Source organism: Solanum pennellii, chromosome 6, assembly GCF_001406875.1.
Source record: "Solanum pennellii chromosome 6, SPENNV200".
NCBI classification, from domain to species: Eukaryota; Viridiplantae; Streptophyta; class Magnoliopsida; order Solanales; family Solanaceae; genus Solanum; species Solanum pennellii.
In genome coordinates, this window is record NC_028642.1 from 59,465,204 (window position 1) to 59,482,454 (window position 17,251).

At 35.4% G+C, this 17,251-nt stretch overlaps 3 protein-coding genes across 3 annotated transcripts; 2 read left to right on the forward strand and 1 right to left on the reverse strand.

The window, feature by feature from the left end:
* Positions 1-1,705: 1,705 nt before the first annotated feature.
* On the forward strand, positions 1,706-5,710 carry LOC107023532 (formin-like protein 1). The gene is made up of 4 exons (XM_015224246.2): positions 1,706-3,662; positions 3,744-3,940; positions 4,354-4,598; positions 4,721-5,710. Exons 1-4 carry the CDS (start codon positions 2,101-2,103, stop codon positions 5,525-5,527), a joined length of 2,811 nt encoding a protein of 936 aa, XP_015079732.1. The 5' UTR covers positions 1,706-2,100; the 3' UTR covers positions 5,528-5,710.
* Positions 5,711-5,917: 207 nt separating this feature from the next.
* LOC107023385 (probably inactive leucine-rich repeat receptor-like protein kinase At5g48380) lies at positions 5,918-10,140 on the reverse strand. The gene is made up of 3 exons (XM_015224067.2): positions 9,920-10,140; positions 7,454-8,452; positions 5,918-7,209 (listed from the first exon to the last, which is right to left on the reverse strand). Exons 2-3 carry the CDS (start codon positions 8,315-8,317, stop codon positions 6,211-6,213), a joined length of 1,863 nt encoding a protein of 620 aa, XP_015079553.1. The 5' UTR covers positions 8,318-8,452; positions 9,920-10,140; the 3' UTR covers positions 5,918-6,210.
* A 5,763-nt stretch (positions 10,141-15,903) lies between these two features.
* Positions 15,904-16,443, forward strand: LOC107022521 (DNA-directed RNA polymerase II subunit 1-like). The gene has a single exon (XM_015223115.1). It carries the CDS (start codon positions 15,904-15,906, stop codon positions 16,441-16,443), a length of 540 nt encoding a protein of 179 aa, XP_015078601.1.
* Positions 16,444-17,251: the final 808 nt, after the last annotated feature.

Consider the following 17,251-nt stretch of genomic DNA (forward strand, 5'->3'; position numbering starts at 1 on the left):
ACGTACGTGGGAGGTGATTTTATGTTGATTTAAATATTGGATAAGGAGAATACTAATGTCTATGAAGTTTTAAAAAATTATATTTTTTGGTTGTATAAAAATATTATTTGTAAATCATTGTCGGCCACATTCTTCTGTATAGTCAAATTATGCTGCTTTTTTTTTTTTAAAAAAAAAAAATGTATAATCCTACTGGTGTCTACTAGGAATATATATTTACTATATACTTTAATTTATTTATAATAAATAAAATAATATTAATGCAATGTAAGTATGAACCATGCAGCGCAGCATCCAAAATCCACTACTAATTAATAAATAAATAAATCACATTGTCCTTTCTGTTCTTTCAAGAAAATTAATCAAGTTCAAATTATTGTCATCTACAATTTAATAATGTCATTATGTATTTAAGAAAATAACTTTTTATGGTGCTTCACGTAACCCCCCACCCCCACCCCACCCCCCACACAAATTTTCTTTTTTTTTTACATCCACTTCTATTTCTAGACGAAACAGATTTGAACTCTAAACTCGTGGATGATGCGCTCCATTCTATACTATTCATGGGTGCATCGTTAACTATACTTGATTTTTGTTAGTTTCTCAAAATAGATATGTATATGTACACATGATTATTAACGAAATTAATGAGTTCATGTGTATCCTCTCGTATGAATGTGGATCTACCTCCTCTTATTTGATCGAGTAACACACCCAAATCTATTAAAATTGTGTTGGTGTTTGAGATATGCCACATTTGTCTGACTTAATCACAAAAACTAACTCATAAGTGGGCTTTTAAGGAGATCACTCGTCCATTCTCCATTCAATGTGAAAAATTTACCCACTCTAACAGTGTGATTAGCACTCTTTCACTCTTAATCTGAGTTCGAGTTGCTATTAGTATAAAGTTGCCTTTGTCCAATGTTAAAAAGTTAAAAGAATTTAATTTTTGATTGATAATTTATTAATATTTATAAAATTCTAAATCATTTTGTGTTGGTGTTTAAGATATGACACCTGAACTGACTCAATATCAAAAGTTAGTTTATGAGGGGATTTTTAAAAAGAGATCACTCGTCTATTTCTCAATCAATGTGGAACTTTTACCTACTTTATCAGTGTGATAGACACTCTTTTATTCTTAATCAACTGTTCGAGTTGCTTTTAGTATAAATTGCCTTTGTCCAATGTTAAAAAGTTTAAGAATTTAATTTTTGATTGACAATTTATTATTTATAAAATTCTGAATCACTTTCAAACATTAAAATACAAATCAACAATTAATAACTTGTTAGTACTTTTTAAATTTAAAAGCGTTAAAATATAAATTATCAACTATTATTTAATTTTGAACAGTTATTAATAGCGAATGAAAGGGCCACTTACGACTTATGAGATACGGCGTTATATCGTTACATAAATATCACTTCACTACAACTGGTATCGCTGTCTTTTTGCCATTTTTTTGATGTTCGTTATTTATATTAAAGCTACACAACTGATTATAAATATTACAATTTTAAATTTAATTAAGATAAATTAGTTTCACTATGGTATCACAATCGAACCACAGGCAGTGAGCATTGTCACTCACCCAGCTGAGAATAAACTTAGCTGGATTTGCACCATCCAAAATCTCTGTCTTCCATGAATGTACTTTTTTATACAATAATTACTCTATAATCTTCCCCAATTTTCTACCTTTTCACACACACAAACTTTTTCTCCCCTTAGATTTTTTTTTTGGGTTTTCTCACTCTGCTTTCTGTCACTCTCTTGGTTTCTTTCTTCAAATTTCTGTCTTTTTTCCTCACTGTAAACACAGACAACTCCCCCGCCCCTATGCTTTCAGCTATTTGTCTTCTATTACCATTTCCCATTTGACCAAATTCCAAAAAAGGAATCTTGCTGAACATTCACAAAGAACAGAGCACATTGATTATTCACTAAAAAATGAAATAATGTAAGCTAAAATTTAAAATGAAATATATGCTAAATTAGTGAAAAACTTCTTTGTTGATTCTTGATTCAGTACAAAAAGTGTTTGTTAAAGTTCTCATCTTTTTTCTCTAAAGAAAGAAATCTCTGTTAACAATGGTGGTTTCTTTTTTCTTTGTCTTCTTCCTCTGTTTTTCACCTCACTTGTCATTTGCCACCGTAGCCGGAAACAACCGCCGTGTTCTCCATGAACCCTTTTTCCCATTAGACTCACCTTCACCTTCTTCTCAACCACCTATACCTTCTCCTCCAGCCCCTACAGAGTACCCATTTCAAGGCTCTAATCCTCCTCCTGATAACAGTGATAATAACCCCTTTTTCCCTACTTACCCTTCTCCTCCACCTCCCCCTGATTCACCTGCTGATTTTGTTCCTGCAAATGTTTCTTCTATTATCCTTCCAAATACCTCCAAATCTAACCCTGTTTCAAGTAAACTCATTGTCACTGCTATTATCTCTGTTATTGCTGCTGTCATTGTTCTTTCTATTGCTATCTTTTTGCATACACGAAAGCGAAGGAAGCAGAGTGACCGAAAAACACAAAGATCTGATAGTAATAGTAATGGGTTGAGTCGGGATGCTGCTAAGAATGATGCTAATAATGGTATTCCTAAGCTTCAAAGACCGTCTCAGACTAGTTCGGAGTTTCTCTATTTGGGTACTCTTGCTAGCTCACATGGCGGAGTTGAAACACAGAATGCTCAGAATCGTAATGGTAGTAACACTAGTTCTGCTCCTTCTTCCAGAAAAATGGACTCGCCGGAGCTCCGTCCATTGCCGCCGTTACATGGACGGAATTTGAGACAGAGTTATGGGAATACCAGGTTTTTCTCCGGTACTGCTGAAAATGATGTGGATTTTTACTCTTCTGCCGGATCTATGGGAGGTAGAGAGAGTTCGATCGGAGGTGACTCACTGTCCCGAAGAGATTTTTCTGCTGTTGAAGTTGAGAAATTTGTTGGCTGTAGCTCATCTTCTTCGAGTTCGTCCTCGAGTTCCGGGTCCGGTTCGCCGGTCCGGTCTGTATCGCTGAGCATTTCGCCGCCGGCGAGTTTGAGTCCAGAAAGGAAAAATTTAAGACCCAAGTCACCGGAACTGGTCGCTGTTGACACCGCTCCACCACCTCAGTATCCACCTCCTCCTCCACCGCCACCGGCGACAATTGTGCCACCATTTGCAGAATCTCCATCACCATCACCATCACCTCCATGCCCATTATCACCAGAGAGATATTCAACCAGAAGCATGGACTCATCTCCGGGAATTTTCAATCTTTTGGATCAAGATGTTCAGTTTCCGGCGACAATCAGAAATCACATACAGCAAGCCACACCAGCTTTTGGACCACCACCGCCACGTCCGCCGCCACCTCCACCACCACCTTCTAAGAATATAGAAAGCCCCAAAACACCCTCACCTCCACTTTCAAAGCCAGCATTTAACCCTCCAGCTCTTGAATCTGCTTTAAAACCCATTGGAATTGAGAGTCCAGTATTGGTTTCTCCAATGGAGTTGCCTTCTGTTTCGGAACATATTGAGAAGGATGATGAGAGAACTGAGGAACCCAAACCAAAGTTGAAAACTTTGCATTGGGATAAAGTGAGAGCAAGTTCGGATCGCGAAATGGTTTGGGATCAACTGAAATCGAGCTCATTTAAGTATGATAATCTGTTAACTACATGTATTGATTGCCTTTTGTTTGTATAAGTTGAATAGAACTCATACTGGTTAATTTGCAGGTTGAATGAAGAGATGATAGAAACACTATTTGTGGTAAAGACTCCTACATTGAATGCAAACGACACAACTAGACGTCTAGTACCCTCACCGAGCCAAGAGAATAGGGTACTTGATCCAAAGAAAGCACAAAACATTGCAATTTTGCTGAGGGCCATTAATGTAACCACAGAGGAAATATGTGAAGCCCTTTTAGAAGGTATTCATCATTTTCACCGTTCTTTGAAGAGTTTAACTTAAATATATTCAGTCTTATGCTAGTAGGTGGTTTATACTGTAACCATTGGGATTCGTAAGCTGGAAAATAAGATAGATTACCTAACTACAATAGGTTAAAATGCTTGATACTGTAAAATTCTTTACAGTTGGTGGTTTATATAGTTAAATCTCTTTCTTAATTGAAACTTAAGAGCTGAAAAATGGAATGATGGAAGTGTGTGTTAGGACTGATCGAGGCAAAATAATGTAGTTATCGTGCTAAAAGTTATGCTCCTTCACTCGATGTTCTTTGTTGGTTTCATCAATAGGCAGAAGTTCAAGTGTGTCTAGAACTTGTATAGTGTTTGGATTTAGGAGAATAGACAGCAGTAACAAGTTATATCTTCTATTCAGGAAATGCTGAAACTATTGGGAGTGAGCTCCTTGAGATTTTATTGAAGATGGCTCCATCCAAAGAGGAAGAACGTAAGCTAAAAGAATACAAAGATGATTCTCCAGTCAAGCTCGGGCCAGCAGAGAAGTTTTTGAAAGCAGTGCTTGATGTACCTTTTGCATTCAAAAGGGTAGATGCTATGCTGTATATATCAAATTTTGATTATGAGGTGGACTACCTCAGGAAGTCATTTGAAACTCTAGAGGTAACTATTTTAAGTCATTGTCAACTTCTACTTGTTATTGATGATCCATTCACTAGAAGAATTTTGATTTAGATCAGAAGAAAACTTGTGAATAATGTCTTTAAAATGGTTTCCTACTACAGGCAGCATGTGAAGAGTTGAGAAGTAGCAGAATGTTCTTAAAGCTTCTGGAAGCCGTGTTGAAGACGGGTAACCGCATGAATGTTGGGACAAACAGGGGAGATGCTCATGCCTTCAAACTTGACACTCTGCTAAAGCTTGTAGATGTAAAGGGAGCAGATGGGAAAACAACCCTTTTGCATTTTGTGGTTCAGGAGATTATAAAAGGTGAAGGTACTCGTCTTTCCGGAGGAAATCAGAACGAACAGTGTACCACTAATGATGACGCTAAGTGCCGGAAACTTGGCCTTCAAGTTGTTTCCAACATTACTTCAGAGCTTAGAAATGTTAAAAATGCTGCTGCAATGGATTCAGAAGTGCTCCACAGCGATGTTTTAAAGCTTTCTAAGGGGATCGGAAACATTGCTGAGGTTGCAGGATACATTGAAGCTGTTGGATCAGAGGAAAGCAGTACTAGAAAATTCTCCGAGTCCATGAACAGGTTTATGGAAATAGCAGAAGAGAAGATCATACGGCTCCAAGCTCAAGAGGCGTTGGCCATGTCACTGGTGAAGGAAATAACCGAGTATTTCCATGGAGATTCAGCTAGGGAAGAGGCTCACCCTCTCAGAACCTTCATGGTGGTCAAAGACTTCCTAATGATTCTTGATCGCGTTTGCAAGGAAGTTGGGATGATAAATGAGAGGACAGTAGTTAGCTCTGCGCATAAATTTCCAGTTCCAGTTAATCCAAATCTACAACCTGTCACTAGCATATACACAGCTAAACGGCAACATAGTTCCTCTGATGATGAATATTTATCTTCTTAGTAGTGTTAGTTGGTCACAACAGGCAACTCCCTAGTGTTTTGCTTTTGGCCAAAACCAATGTAATCTACTGTAAAGGCCTTGTAGGAGTTTGCCTGAGACTCTGCACCACGAATATGTAACTCTTAAGCTGTATTTATTAGATCATTTTGTATAAGATCTTGGAAATTCTTTATCCTTTTCATATGTATATAGCATGATTTATCATCACATCCAAAATAATAGGAAGGTTCTAACCTACATTGATGGACACAATAACAACACGAGGGGGGTAGAATGTACGCGGATCTTTTAGAGAGGCTCAAGTATTCTTTGTACTAATCTAAGTATGTGAAATATAAAATAGAGTCTTCAAATGTTTGGGACTTCTTACAGTCAGCTTTGAGTGAAAGACTTTTTACAACTTTGCATTTTATAATTACTGGAAGATAAGACTACATTCTTCAAGCAGTAAATGTGAAGAGACGAAAAATACTGACTAACATCACATCTGTAGAAATCTCTTCACCATTAAAAATACAGAAAAAGAAGCACAAATTACATAGTTGGGTAGCTATGAATAAGGGACTTACACAGTAGAAATAGAATGACCTATATAGATAGTGAACCGTGGTATTTGTACAGGATAGAAAATGATCTAGTAATTATTGTATCTTACTCAACCATTATCAAAGGGCCTCGTTTACTTATTGAGCAACAATGAGCTCGTCCATTTGGAATCCGCTATCACTCTCAGGCATCATAATGTCATCATCAGTTGTGAAATGATATCGCTCTCCAATGGCTCTCAGAAGCTGGTACAGTTCAAACATTGTTGGCCTCTCCTTAGGAGCAGCAGACAACACACATCGACAAGCAACTTTAAGGACCTGGAAGATCTCACTGTCATAACCTTTACTAGACAGAGAATGGTCAATCGCGTCTTGAAGCTTAGATTCACCAGAGAGTTGTGTGATCCATTCCACCAAATTCCCCTTAAAGGTCTCGGGAGCTTTGGCAACAGAAGTTGGTGTCTCACCTGTAACTAACTCGAGAAGTACAACACCAAAACTGTACACATCACCTTTTGGTGTAGCCATGAGAGTTCGCGCATACTCAGGAGCAACATAACCAAAGTCCCCGAATTCCCCATTTACAAAGGTACTCAAATGAGTGTCAACTGGATTCATGAGCCTAGCAAGTCCAAAATCTGATATTTTAGGTTCATATTCCACATCCAGCAAGATGCATTTAGAACTAATATTTCTGTGAATGATACGAGGATTGCAGTTGTGGTGAAGCCATGCAAATCCTTTGGCTGCTCCAATGGCGATTTTCATTCTCATAGGCCACTCAAGAGTTTTTTCCCCTTCACTCAACGAATGCAACCTATCATGCAAGGTGCCATTTGGCATATCTTTGTAGACCAACAGCCTTTCTTTTTTCGCCATGCAGAAACCTAAAAGAGGTACCAGGTTACGGTGCTTTACATTTCCCAACGTAGCCATCTCGGATGTAAACTCTTTCTCTGAGTGTTGAGTATTCTGCAACCTCTTAACCATAAGTGAAGTGCCATCATCAAGTACTGCTTTGTAGAATGTCCCGGTTCTTCCTGACCCAACAATATTGTTCTTGCTGAAGTTGTTGGTGGCCTTCATTAGATCACTTAATCTCATTTTTGAAGTAGATTTCTCAAACATTGAAAGCTGAAAATAAGGCACCTTAAGTCAATTAAGAACGCTTGAGCAAGAGAAAACTCACAAAAGAGCTTATGGTGAAAAATTCATTAGTTAAACGCTTATATGAAAACACGAATTTATGGTTCTAAATATAATCGCAATGCTACAGTAGAACCCGTAAACACAACCCACAACCCACTAGAATTGATTTATGACCAATCAACAAAGCGCAAACAGAAGTTTCAGTAATGACACAGTTTTTAATTCTCACCTGGATTGCCTTGGAACCCTTAATACTCTTCGCCCATTTATTCCCTTCAGGATCATCTTCCTTTTTCCTCTTCCTGGATATCTTTCTCATATATAAGAACATACCGATGGTCAATAATACAGCACCTAAAGTCACCCCACCAACAGCTGCACCGACAATGATTCCAGTACGGGGTTTCTTGGCAATACCCTCACAAAGAGCTAATGGTGGTCCACACAGTCCGGCATTATTGGCATAGATCTCTGCAGGAAAAGTTGCATTTATGAAACGTGGAACTGCTCCAGTCAATCGATTGTTTGCTACATTAAAATTCTTGAGCCGACCAAGCAGGCCAATTTCTGCAGGAATTGGGCCCGTAAACTGGTTGTCGTCAAGTCTAAGGCTATTTAAAAAAGAGCAGTTTGCAAGATTAACTGGGATTTCCCCTGAAAAATTGTTGGATGAGAGATCCAGCATTACCACAAAACCTATAATTTTGGAGATATCATTTGGAATACTTCCATGGAGCTCGTTGCTCGAAAGATCTAATGATGTAATAGAGGTGCAATTCTTAAGACCACGTGGAAACTTGCCCTTGAGACGCATGTCAGGAAGACTGATACTCAAAACTCTGGTTTCATCAGGATGCCAGCACTGAATCCCAGCAAACTTGCAGATGAAACCTTCGGTCTGATTATCGAACTTCCATGTAGTGTTCAAGAAATTCAATGGATCTTCAAATGAATCTTTTATAGATTTCAGACAGTCAATGTCGCTTTGAACAGCAGAGCAAACAGCACAGCTCAAGACCAAGTAAATCAAAATAGCAGCAAAGGTAGTAAGAGCTCTCTTATCCAAAGCCATCTTGGTGAGAGGCACCGTCATAACCGCAACAATCGAAGGTCCTAATTAAGTAGTTGACTGAAACATTTAAGATCTCTATAAACTAGTTTGCAACCCCGAAAAATCCATTGCAAGAACAAATCTGATTTTTCCCGAGTTGAGAAGCAAAATGTAAGGCTGCAAGGAAAAATATAAGATGATGAATCAGTTTTATCAATCAATCAACGCTGCCTCACTTCCAAACTAATCGGAAAAAACTATATGAATCTCCGTTTCATCCGCTCTCATCGGACTCATTTCATATCAACACTAGATAACTTTTCTTCTTAAGCAAACTAGTGATTCTCCAGAAGTAGAGGTACTCAAATCCCACACTTACAGGACAACCAAAATAAAGATTATCGGAGAAGTCAGATACAAGCAAAAAGCTGTTCCTTATATATTTTAATGGGAAAAACAGCAAACAAGGAGGCAAAAGAGACTTGGGAAGAGAAAAAGCACAATAACAGCAATCTAAGAGATGCACTTACATAAAATTATCATCAACAAAAGGGAAACTTCATTCAAAAGATAATTTCACTTGATCATCTACAGCGACAATCATAAAAGTTCTCGCCTTAGACATAGAAGTTGAATGAAAAGAAGAAAAAAGAACACCCCTACTTGATATAAGCAAAACACACGAAATTTTTTATTGAAAGATGATATTATCTGACCTTACAAAGCCACAACCACAAACTTCACACCTCCAAGATGGAAGTTGAAGAAACCCTCCTTACTTGATATACAACGAATCCCAACAAGCAAGGCTAGTAGAACCCAGGAAAGGTTCTGAAAATCAAACAACAAGAAAGCAAATTCCAATCCCAGAAAGTTTCAAAGTTGAGTGCTTTTTGACCATGACTTCCAAATTTCAACAAATAATAAACCACTGTCCTCTTTCAAAGTATTCAAGAAGGCAACCAATGAATTAAAGAAATGGTTAGTCGCAATTACTAAGGTCAACAACAACAAGGACAACAAACCTAGTGTAATCCCACAGGTCGGGTCTAGGGAGGGTACTACGCAGAACTTACCCCTACCTTGAGATGGTAGAGAGATTCTTACCAAAATGCAGAATTTACTCGATCTTCCACATCCACATCCAAAAGCACAAAACTTCACACCTTCAACAAGAAAGTTCAAAGAAGAAAAAAGACCCCTACTAGATATAAAACACAAACCCCATCTCACACAATCCACAAAACCAAAAAAAGGTTCTTAAGATCAAACAACAAAAGGCCAAATTCAACTTCAATTTCCAGAAATAGAAGTCCAGAGATTTTCTATACAACTTTCAAAATTCAACAAATTTACCAAGTCCTTACTCAAAGCAGCTACCAACACAATTAGAAGAGAAAAAAAACAATCTTTTCATAAGAACTAGGCATAAATACCAAAAAAAAAAAACTTCAATTTCCACAAATTTAAGTCCAGACCCTTTCTACACAACTTTCAAAATTCAACAAATTACCAAGTCCTTAGTCAAAGGCAAGCAGCAACATAATAAAGAAACAATTTTTAATAAGAAATTCTACCAATAAACAAGTTGAGCATAAAAAATATCAAAAGAAGACCAAGAAGTTATAGATGCAAGATACTTACAACCCAGTAGAGGATATCAACTGCTGGATCTTGATTGTCAATTACAAAGAAGAAAAGGGGCAAAAAAAGAGAGTATATTTTTGATGATACAGTTTTTTCTTTGGTCAAAGAAAGAAGGCTAACAGTGAGAACTAAAACTGAAAACTTGTAAAGAAATTGCAAAAAAGAAAAAGAGTGTTAAACGGGGACAGGCGACGACCAGTTGCTTGACTTGATATTTCATTTGTTGGTTGGAAAAGTTTTTAGCAAAGTGTGAAACCCATCATTATTCTTTGAACCAAAATATAATTCACTGAAATTAGATCGATATGAATTGTGATGTATTGGTGAAATTATTTTATTTTAATTAAAAATTTATATTTAAATTTTTAAATATAAAAAAAATATTATTGGAAGCATTCTGTTCTTTAAATGAATCCTATCATCTATTGAAATTTCAATATGAATTTCGAACCTTAGAATATTATTTTTTTTTTAAAAAAAATACTGAAATGTATTATTGAAAATGAAGAAAAAACTTTAGATGACTTCTGACTTTTAGACTCTTTTTCTCCTTTTCACACCTCAAGCTAATTAATTGAGTTTACCTGATATATTTTCGTTTTCAATTTATTTTACGATATTATTATTGTGTATGTTTTCGTTTGTTTATTTAAACTCTGACATAAAATATAAGATAGTTAAAAACTTTTTAAATTTTATTATCTTAAATAAAAATATGTTAAATATATCAAAAAATTAATTTTATGATATTAAATATGTTATTAGAATGTTGAAATTAAGCCGTTAATAAAAAAAATTATACTTTTTTTAAATGAACTAAAAATATAATATAATAAATAAATTGAAATGATCCTATAAATAAAAAAATATTAACTTTATTATTTTATCTTTAATAAAATGATGAATAAAAGTATGTAATTTTTGTTTTAATCAATAATGAAAAATATACTTAAAGGGTCACACTGTAGTTGAAAAGCTTTAAATTTTGCCCCCTTTTTTCAGATTATCATTTGCAATGAAATGTTCAAAATATTGCCACTAAGATTGATCAACTATAACAAGTGAAGTTTCTATGCTATATTATAGTAATAAAAATAGATGAGTCAATGACAAATATATTTAGATGACACGATTCAGAATGATGACAATTTAACTCAAGAATGAGCTTTAATTCAGTAATTTCACATAATCTCAACACACATATATTGAGGGAAAAAAATAAAAATAAAAATAAAAAAATGAATAGTTATATCAAGACAAAAAGAAAAATCTCTAATATACTTCATATGTAAAATTAAACAAATATAAAATTTAAATATTTATCTATAACAAGTATAAGTCAATAGTAACAACATAACTAATTTATTATTTTCATTAGAATTTAGAGCAATGGAAATAATAGATAATGAAATTAGTAATTAAACATATTGTGTTGCACGAGTTAGACGGCAAGTTTGATCCAAACTTATAATCAACTTTCAAAAATAGATGATTTTTTCTTAACATGTTTTTCTCATTATAATTAAATGAAATGACCTTCAAATGCCGATTTTTTATTTTTTTTTCACTTCCTTTAAAAAATAATAAATAAAGCATATATTTTATTATAATATTTGTATTAACTAGTTTTTAATGAACTTGAAAAAAAAATTCGAATGAGTAGTTATCAAAAATTCTCATGGGTCATTTTAGGTTATTTTATCAACATAATTTTTTTTTATATAAATTGAATCATACGAATCAAAATAAATAAGTTATTAATATGATAAAATCAAACGAATCGACTAAATCATAATTTGGTTTAGCCATCCAAATATTTTTATCGTACGAATTAAAATATATAACTGTGAATAAGTTAAAAGCACCTAAAAGACTTGAACAAATATGAACAGAGTAGAAGAGAGAAATCAGTTTGGGAAATTTTGATTTGTATTATCTGAAAACTTTTACTTACAAAGATGAAGTATGGTACTATATATACATGTGGAATGTATTGACTAACTCCTAACTAACTCATTAACAAATTAGCTAACTCCTAACTAACTAATCAACAGATTAACTAACTAATTGAACATATATAATTATTCCTTTAAACCTGTATTATCTCCAATACCCTCCCTCAAGCTGGATGTACTGAAAATATTCAGAACACCAAGCTTGGATAATAGAAAAACATGTTGTGAACGACCAAGTGCTTTTGTTAGTAAATCTGCCTGCTGGTCCTTAGTGTTGATGTAGATGGTCTGAATTATTCCTTGTTGAATTCTTTCACGTATAAAGTGACAATCAATTTCAATATGTTTGGTCCTTTCATGAAAAACAGGATTTGCAGCAATTTGTATTGCAGCCTTGCTGTCACAATATATTGATGAAGGAGTATGCAGTGGTACTTGAAGTTCTTTAAACAAATTTGCCACCCATACAACCTCTGCTGTGAGTGTAGCCAAACTCCTATACTCTGCCTCTGCAGAACTCCTGGATACAGTATTCTGTTTCTTGGATTTCCAAGAGATCAATGAATCACCAAATTTGAGCAAATATCCACTAACTGACTTCCTGGTACTGAGACAAGCAGCCCAGTCGGCATCACAAAATCCAGTCAACTTAAATTCTCTATTAGAACTCATAAGCAAACCCAACCCTGGATTACCTTTAATGTATCTAATCACTCTCATAGCTGCATTCCAATGTGAGATTTTAGGTTGTTGCATATATTGACTTAAAGTCTGAACAGTGAATGCAATGTCAAGTCTTGTGTTGGTCAAGTAGAGCAATTTTCCAACTAATCTTTGATAACTACTAACATCATGCAATAATTGATCATCACTGCTGCCACCATAGTCAGCTGGAGTTAACTTTAGATTGCATTCTAATGGTGTTGATACTGGTTGTGCACCTGCTAGCCCAGCCTCCGAAATCAACTCTAATGCATATTTTCTTTGGCTCATGACAATACCAGATGCTGACCTACAAAATTCTATGCCCAGAAAATATCTCAATTCACCCAAATCTTTTATTTTAAAGTGATTGTGTAGTACCTGCTTAGTGTCCTGAATCAGTAAAGGATCACTTCCTGTGATTAACAAATCATCGACATAGACTAAAACAATAACCTGTCCAACAGTGCTCTTCTTGGTGAACAATGAGTAATCTAAATGACTTTGAGTGTATCCTGATTTGCAAAGAGCTTCAGTAAGCTTAGCATTCCATTGCCTCGATGCTTGTTTAAGTCCATACAATGACTTTACAAGCTTACATACAAGATGTTTATCTGTACTGACAAATCCTTTAGGTAGTTCCATGTATACTTCTTCAAATAGATCACCTTGTAAGAAGGCATTGAATACATCCATTTGGAATATCTTCCAATTTTCAACTGCAGCTAAAGCAATAATTGATCTCACAGTGACCATTTTAACTACCGGAGCAAAAGTTTCTTGATAATCAATACCTTCAGTCTGACTATATCCCTTAGCCACAAGCCTTGCTTTAAACCTATCAATAGTACCATCTTCCTTGTATTTAATTTTGAATACCCATTTACAACCTATTGCTGACTTCATTGCTGGCAATTTTACTATCTCCCAAGTGCCATTTTCTTCCAATGCTTTTATCTCTTGTTGCATTGCCAGTACCCATCTAGGATCTTTAACAGCTTCTTCATAACATCTAGGTTCCACTTCTGCTGAAAACTTACCAAGGAATGCTTGATATTTTGAAGATAAATGCTGGTAAGATATGTAATTAGCTATGGAATAAGGATGATCAGAATCAATAGCATTAGTCACAAAATCCTTTAGCCAAACAGGAGGCTTTGAGGATCTAGTAGAATGTCTTGGCATGTGCTCAACTGCCAATTCATTAGGAATTATATCAACAACATCATCAACTGCCAATTCATTAGGAATTATATCAACAATATCATCACTTATATTCTGTGCATCAGCACCACCTTGTGCCTCCTTTAAACCTGTATTATCATTATCATCATGTGCATTATCATCTATCTCCAAGTCAACTCTTTCTTCATCAAGAATCAGATCATTTGCAGGGAATATAGGTCGATGAAATTTCTCCTTCTGTGCAGCAAAAGGAAATATACCTTCTTTGAAAATAACATCTCTACTGACTAATAATCTTTTTGCATTCAAACTGTAAACAATGTAGCCCTTTTGAGTTGCTGAATATCCCAACAACACACATGCCTCAGCTCTAGGTGAGAATTTATCAGCTCTAAGTGCCTTGGTGACATAACATAAACAACCAATGGTTCTTATATGAGTAAAATTAGGTTGATGACCATGAAAAATAACATATGGTGACTGACCCTTCAATGTTGTTGTTGGCATTCTATTTATCAAATAAACAGCAGATAACACACATTCTCCCCAGAATATGATTGGTATAGATCCGGTAAATCTAATGGCCCTGGCCACCTCTAGGATGTGTCTATGTTTCCTCTCAACCACCCCATTCTGTTGAGGAGTATGTGGACAGCTGCTCTCATGAATTATCCCCATTGATTCAAACAAAGTTCTACAATCCTTGTTGAAGAATTCAGTCCCATTGTCTGATCTAATCTTCTTGACAGACTTATTAAATTGATTATGAACCAAAGTAAGAAAACACTTAAGTGTAACAAAAACATCACTCTTCAATTTCATCAAAAATACCCAAGTCATTCTTGAATGATCATCAACAATAGTCAGAAAGAACCTAAAACCAGCATGTGTAGGAGTTCTATATGGCCCCCAAACATCTACATGAAGTAAATCAAAAACAGCATATGATCTTGACAAGCTTGTAGGAAATGGCAATCTAGTTTGTTTAGCTAATGGACATACTGGACAATTATTACATGCTTCTTCATCAGTGAACTTGGGAAAAAAGGAAAATTGCTTCAATACTCTCATTGGAGGATGGCCAAGTCTATTGTGCCATACAATACCTTCTGATTTCTCTGTTTGTTCCTTTAAACCTTGCTCTCCATGTCTGACATGGGCTGAAAAATGACTTGAAAAGTAATAAAGGCCTTCCCTCTCTTCACCAGTCCCCTTCACCTTCCCATCGAAGAGGTCCTGAAACACACAGTGCTTAGGAAAAAAGGTTACAGAACAATTTAGTTGCCTGGTCAATTAAGATACCGAAAGTAGATCAAACTTAAATTCAGGTACAACCAACACATTTTTTAAAACATCACCAGTTGATAACCTGCAACTACCAGTATTTGCAACTAAGGTAGATTGACCATTTGGAAGGTGCACTTTCTTATTTGTACATGCACTAGATTGTGATAGTTCTGTTAAACTTTTAACACTGTGAGTCATATGGCAAGTCACACCAGAATCCACTATCCATTCTACATTAGCAATTGACGAGTTACTACTATTTGTTGTTGAAAAAACATCAGTAGAAATACCTGCTGTTGACACCCAATTTTGACCGACTTTTAACCATTTTTAGGATTATATTCGATTAAATACGTATTTTAAAATTTACTTAAAGTTTTGAAGTTTTAGTCGATTTTTCTCAAAATTATATATTTTAGTATCGTTTACTTTATAAAATTATCGTAAATATTATTATAACATTTATTAATGAATTTCAAATGCTTCAAAATCTAAATGATTTTCAATTATATAAAAATATTTTAATATATGTAGTATTTTAATTAATTAGTAATTCCTACACTTTCCTTAAAATTATTTAAATTCTAGCCTATTTTATTATAATTTCTTTCAATTCTAGCCACTCTAATTCAATTTTATTTCAATCATAGCCCCTCTTTCATTACAACTTTAGCCATTCCACATCCAATCCAATTTAATTTTAAGACTCTATCTTTTAATCTCAACCATCCATCCTTTAAGTTAAATCCTAGATTAAATCCTAACCACTCATCTAAACTAGTTCTACGGTCAAGATTTAATCTCTTATTCTTCCTATTTTCTAATACCCTAAAAGAGCCTAATCCCTAAAAAATGTCATTCTCTTCTCCCTCCCCTCTCATTGGCAGCCGCCAGCCCCCATCTTCTCCATTCTCTCCGGCGATAATCGCCACTCTCAAACAGCGAACTCCGGCACCACCCTCTCCTCTATCCTCTTCTCAATCCATCTCTTCTCTCTTCCTTTATTCTCCACCTTCTTTTCTCCATCGCTGGCAGCACTCAGGCAAGCTGCCAGGCAGCAGCGAAGCAGCAGCAAGAGCAGCGCTAGCAAGCCTCCATCGCGAGCAGAAACTCCGGCGAGATGCGCCAGGCAGCGCCGCCCTTTCCCCTTTTCTCCCCTCTTCCCGTTCCTCTCCTCTTTACAGGCAGCAGCAGGCGGCGCCGCTCCTTCCTCCCTCTCCCGTCATTCTCCACTTCTCCCCTCTTCTCGTCTCCTCTTCTCCTTCGTCCTCTTTTCCTTTTTTCTTCTTGCAGGGAAGCAGTCCAACAACAGTGACAGCAGCTCCGACAACGCCAGCCAGCAGCCACTCCGACCAGCAGCTATGGCGGAACGCCGGACGAACAGCAGCTTGACGCCATCCTCACNAAGGACGTACAACAATGATTCCGGCCAGCAGCTTGACGCCATCCTCACTTGTACCGGGAGTTTTAAAGCTTTGGCTCATTCAAGACGGATCTTCACAGATCCGTCTAGGTTAGTTTCTGTTTTAGTTTTCCATTATAGATATTTAATTTGCCTAATGTATGCATGTTTTAGATAGATTTTGCTATGAGCATGAGAATAAATTATGAGTTGCTTGACCTTATGGACTGTTCTTGTTGATTTTCTCTTGAAAATTTGCAAAGTACATGTGTTTTAGCCATGTTGAAAACAATATTGTATAATAATCAGTTCATGTAAGTCTGCTAAATGTGATTTGGGTATTGACATGCTACTTGTATATTGGTTTCACTTTGATTATTATTTGTTATGATAAGTCTTGTAATTTTTAATAGTAGTTGCAGATTTCTTATATCTTTTTAAACATTATTGTCATTTTAATTGATTATTTTACCTTGATTGACTTCAAATATATTCTTGGTTGTTATATTTTTGGAAAGTGATATTTAATTAAGGTAAAAAGGATTGTACTGATTTTACTCTCTACTAGTTAAGGAAAATAAGTTTAATTGATCTAGTTTTCCTTGTAAATAAATATTGCTCCATATTAATTGATTCCTTACTTGTTTGTATTATGGTAATGAATTATTTTTAAAATTTTCTGATTTGGCTCTCTTTTAAAATAAGGAAAAGGGAATATTGATTAATTCCTTAAAAATATTTCTTTTCCTTATTTGTTCCCCCTCTTCGCTATATAAATAAGACCCCCTCCCTTCAATA